This window comes from Schistosoma mansoni, chromosome 2 (assembly GCF_000237925.1).
Source record: "Schistosoma mansoni strain Puerto Rico chromosome 2, complete genome".
NCBI lineage: Eukaryota > Metazoa > Platyhelminthes > Trematoda > Strigeidida > Schistosomatidae > Schistosoma > Schistosoma mansoni.
In genome coordinates, this window is record NC_031496.1 from 17,869,895 (window position 1) to 17,875,327 (window position 5,433).

Consider the following 5,433-nt stretch of genomic DNA (forward strand, 5'->3'; position numbering starts at 1 on the left):
GAGTGAGCATACTTAGGTAGTCATATATTAGAGGCAATTTAATGATTTGATTTTCGTTGTTTCCAGTAATGGCAAAGATTATCGTTGAACTAGACTACTTTGAAATCTAACTACCATGACTTGCATTCCAAAGTGCAAAAAACGATGAATGGTATGCCCCAACGTTACACATTCTCGAACGTCAATGTTCCGACAAAACCTAGAAATCAAAAGGCATCTCAACTGATAATCCCCTGAGTGCCTTCAAGGTAAAGAACGCTTCTTATATCGAATTCTCCTATAAACAAAAAACCGTATAAACCTTGCCTTTTAGTGGTCTCCATGTTTTTGATGTAATGGAATTAGTGAAAGCTATTCGGAAACGATGTGTAATAACTTATCAAGCATACAATTCATGGCAAACAGGAAATAATCAAAACAGTCAGAATGAGTAAATGCACCATTTAAATATGGTTTAAGATAGAATGAACTTAATATGCATAAATCTCATGTTAATAAAGATAATGGGGCCAGAACACTTAAGAAAGTAAAGTGCCTGTGGTTTCCACAGGGTGTAACAAATCTAATACTCAACAAAATTAACAACTGTCAATATAACACGACTATGTACTGATAGAACTGACCACCTACCTATATATATACGAAGGTCAAATCGTATTTCAAAGCATTTTACTAAATTCGGGAATATTACTCATATAATTGAGTCTCGAAATGACAAAATTGGCATATACTATATCGTTTGTTCATCTTCAAGATAGCTAATTAACAAAACAGTAAGAATAATACCCTTAATCCGGAAAGGAATTATGGAAACAAAGCAGGAACATAATCTTGTGACCCACAAAACAACCTTTTAGTTGATAGCAATAAATGCCTCTACTAAGATTAAAATGATGGAAAAAAACGGGAGGTTGAAGAAAACATGTACAAAATCTCCTTGTTCGGCCAAGAGAAGTATAAGGAATGCAAAACAAATGTTAGTGCAACAGTATAGAACTAAATTTCATATTTTCCAGTACAAATATCGCTGCCTCTAGTTTGTGATCTTTGATCAGAAACAGGTTGAAAGTAGATTGTGTCTTCTAATTCTAAACGCTCTTTAATTCGCCTTCCAATGCTTAGGATAGTTTCTTCTTCATTGTCACTAGTTAGCCAAACTGAAAGCTTGCTACCCCGAGACCGTGGTTGGAACACCGCTCCACATATCTGTCTATCTTCTTCATCCGTATCCCAGTCGGAACCGATCAGAAGCATCAACAATTCATCCCATAAACTGAAATGGAAGATATAAACATTCTATGTAAAAATTGTCAACATTTAAACGAAAAGATAAACTTCTTAGAAAACAAAACTCAGTAAAATGCATCAAAATAGAAACTAACAACGCCTTCTGACAAATCTGGGATAGTAAAGCAACAGGACTAGAGAGCATACCGGCTGAAGTATTAAAGTCATACATCGAGGCGGTTTCAATGATAATCTACGTTCTCCTTAGATAGATTTGAGAGGAAGAACAAGTACCAACAGACAGGCAAAAGGCATACCTCTTCAAGATACCGATGAAAGACTTGAGTGAGTGTGAAAAGTAGAAAGGTATTACAGGCAGTTTTCAAATGTTGCTGAACTTAATGAAAGATCCAGTAGACTTTTAACTCAATGATAAGCGAGCTGGCTTTCGTAAGAATCGATTGCACCGCTGCGGATTACTGTTTAGGAATTGTTTGAATGTAACTCATCACTATACATCAACTTCCCTGATTATGAAAAAGCATTCGACAGGTGAAATAGAAAAACACCGGAATCTTTTTCATCAGTATGAAGTATCTGAGATTATCAACATACGAAACTCCCACAAGGAACTGAAGTACAAGGTTGAGTATGGATGGCAGCTTGCGGTGAATATCAGTATCAGGCATGCGCAGCAACATATGCAGACGAAGACGACTAGAGGCTTTCAAAGAAGTAGACTTCAAAAAATTCAAAAGCAAAAAAGCAAGATCATGAAATACAACATAGCGAGCAGCACAAAAATCAAACTTGATGGTGAAGCTCCCGAAGAAGTGGAGAATTTTACTTGCCTGGGCACCATTACCGATGAAGATGGATCTCACGTAGATTTTAAAGAGAGGATTGGCAGTGCAAAAGCAGCGTCTCTTTAGTTCAAGAACATCTGGAACTCGAAGGAACTTTCACCCAAGACTTAAGTCGGAATTTTTAGAACTTTAAAATTTTTTTGTATGGAGCTGGAATTTGAAGAACTACCACCATCATCAGGAAGCACAGGTATTTATGAACAGACGCCCACGCAAAACCCTTCTGCCAGAGACAAGCAGCAATAACCTACTGTAATAGGGAACAAACTGATTGTCACTTGAGCAAGAGGATTAAGAAAACATGCTGGAGTACACATCCTGTGGAAACTATCAAACCACATCACATGGCAAACCCTGACTTGGAATCCTCAAGAGAAAAGAAAAAGACACATGTGATCTGGAGTCGGGTGTACATATTTAGACCACGAATAGCATTTATCAACAATTGTACACGAGAGCCTAAGAAAGAAGTGCTTATAGATTCATGATCAGATGTCTTTACTCCTAGGTGTGTAGCAGACCTAATCTAGTATTTTGCCGACCCACAAAAAAATCTCGATTTTAACAAGCATGGCACAATCCGAAGCATTTATAATTCGATGAGTTCAGTGGCTTACAGGTGTGTTCACAAGGCGTCTGCAATCGCATTGCTTATTATGCATCTGTCGAATCGAAATAATTTTTGTCGTGCCGATTTCCGTGGAAAATATTGACTACGTTTGTCTTAAGGAAAAAAACAAGATTCCTGGAACGGACCGTATTCGCATTAATTGTCAATGACTGAAAAATGATTACGTGGAAACTTGGCGCCAAATAGAGAGATCGATGGCTAGACAATATGCCAGATTTCCGAGTATCACCTGAGAAATATTCGATTTGAAACGATGTACGACTACGCTAGGTAACGCTGCTGATTAACTAGGTAGGATGAAACTGGCTCTCTACAGAAACAAGAATACAAGTTGTTAATCGTTAGGTAGAAATGTTGGCAGTGACGAAAAATCTGGCTGAGAAGGCAATGCAAGATATGGTCATAAAGGAGTAGAGATTTCTGACCTTAGTTCTTAAAAAACCACCAACATATCTTGGGAATCTTGGTAAGTGCTTGATTTTCAGCTAGTTTGCAAACTAGTGTTTAGAATAAACTTGACAAGAGAATTAGAACGCGATCAGAAACATAAGCAGTATAGCAAAATGGCGCACATCACTGACGACTCGGAACAGGTAACCTCGTGAGAAAAAAAGTGTGGTAGTAACTCTTCCTGGGAACGATGTAGTAATGATAATGAGGCGAAAACCAAACTCAATGATACAGCGCTGAATGTCACATATGGTCAGTCAGTTAAGTTCATACAAATGTGATTTACCCAGATGGGAAGTATGGATTTATGTGCACAGCCATGAGTCACAACTTAGTCGCGTGAAGGCTAGTAAAACCAACCAGTAGCCCCAAACTGAAAGGAGGGTGTTAACTTGAAGTAGGTAAGCATAAGTGACAAGGACAAGTGTCCGGAACATGGCTCTACATGGTTAAGAACTTCGTTTTTGCTGACTACAAGCTAATGATTGGCATCTGCACATGTGGATTCTGCAGAAAAACTGAGGTCAAAATGAAAGGGGAAAGGTTTGTCGTGACATGGGTATTATTTATCTGGAATCACATACGAATTGGCAGGTCGATATAGGAAACTGTTCTGTGTTCTACGTGTTATCTGGTAAGCATACTGACCTAGAGGGAAAATGTTGGAAGATAAGTGAAATAAACTACATTATTGCAATGAACCAATACCTAATATCGATAGAAATTCGGCCCTCATGTGCAGTTTAGTAAAAAATTACAGGGAAAAATGGAGAGAAATAACCGACTTACAAGTCGACGTCTTGTCGTGCAGTAACATTGATTAGCCAACGTCCCCCATTTTCATTTTTCGGATCCTCCCACTTCGGCATAATATCAGATTTGAACATATACAAATCTTTGCCATAAGTTATCTCTCTCGGTCTAACCGTATGAGTGAGTACGCTCCAGAAGTCCTCAATAGTGCTGAAAGTTGCCACCTTTTCTAGACATTCATCCCAATCGAGTGCCTTTCTGAACTGGAACAAATAATAAGACCACCTAAACAACCATCTAACTAAGATTTTATTTTTTATTACGAGTCTTGGAGTGGATGTGGACGCGGCTTCTCCTCTTCCTTTTCTTTCTCGTCCTTAACGCGTTGTTCACTCTCAACAGCCGTCATCCAAAACGTGCGTAGGCTAAGCTTCAAAGTTCACTTGTACTAACAACCCAAGTAGTATTCAATAGTGAAACTGAACAACTTACAATTTCAGGTGAGGCTTCGTGAACAGAGGAAATTTTTTCTACTACAGCAAGGTTGTAACGGACCATATTATGATACTGATTGGTTCGTTCGTTCGATTTTTATTTATGTCTATGGTTATCTTTCTCTCAACTCCATTAGATAGGTCTCCAACCAATCTACGAAGAGGCATTCGAATAGATTCCGTGACTAAATAATGCACGAAATTCCTGGACAATGATCAGAATTGTTGGAAAAATACAAGAATTACTGGAATGGAGGTTGAAATTTTCGCATCTTGGTGAATATCGCATTGACTTTGTAGCTGTAAATAATTCCCTAAAATCAATAGCATTTTAAGTGTTCGACATTGGATGCTGACTACATTAGTTTTAGTGGACTTGTTTAGCTGAAGGCGTTCGACCATGCATTCGCACCAGATCACGTCACAGCACGGCGTGGGAAACATCCCCTACAATCATTAGCCAGATTAGATCAATCGCTTCTCGATATATTGATAACGCATCAAATATATCTTCCAACCTCTTCGCTCCTGACTTCTGATTTTAACTGGGTGGACACGATTCGACTATAGAAGGTGTTACTGGCAAAGAGTTTTCAAACTACAATACTGGTGGTATCTTCAGTGGTGAGATCGACGTGATCTGATACACCAAACGATAAACTGTAAGTCTGTTCCTTTATGGAACTTCATTAATCATTGTTTTGCTTTATTTGACTTTTATATATGGTGATATTTTTTTCGAGTTTTCGGATATACTTAAATTATTTATTTTTCGTTCATTATAATACTTGATTTTTCACTATGACGGAACAGACACCAAAAGTATTTAAGTTAAAGACTATCCCCCCACCCTCGATTCAGTTAACGTCTTTTTGGCCGGAAAATATCGAAGCCTGGTTCTGCTACGTAGAAGCTGATTTTGCGGGCACGGCATTACGGACTCACCCACACAGTTCCTCGCGGTTGTTAAGTCACTATCGTGCGAATTTAACAGGTACGTCACACCTAGTAT

General features: G+C 38.4%; 1 protein-coding gene across 1 annotated transcript; it reads right to left on the minus strand.

The window, feature by feature from the left end:
* Nucleotides 1-534: 534 nt before the first annotated feature.
* Smp_001500 (putative eukaryotic translation initiation factor 4e) lies at nucleotides 535-4,352 on the minus strand. Its single transcript, XM_018795941.1, has 3 exons — nucleotides 4,251-4,352; nucleotides 3,964-4,212; nucleotides 535-1,273 (listed from the first exon to the last, which is right to left on the minus strand). Exons 1-3 carry the CDS (start codon nucleotides 4,334-4,336, stop codon nucleotides 997-999), a joined length of 612 nt encoding a protein of 203 aa, XP_018650203.1. The 5' UTR covers nucleotides 4,337-4,352; the 3' UTR covers nucleotides 535-996.
* Between the last annotated feature and the right edge of the window lie 1,081 nt (nucleotides 4,353-5,433).

Coding starts and splice junctions, on each gene's coding strand:
- Smp_001500 (XM_018795941.1), bottom strand. CDS start 4,336: ATGACGGCTGTTGAGAGTGAACAACGCGTTAAGGACGAGAAAGAAAAG. Junction 4,213..4,250: donor CCACATCCACTCCAAGACTC/GTAATAAAAAAT, acceptor ATGGTTGTTTAG/GTGGTCTTATTATTTGTTCC. Junction 1,274..3,963: donor GCACGACAAGACGTCGACTT/GTAAGTCGGTTA, acceptor CTTCCATTTCAG/TTTATGGGATGAATTGTTGA.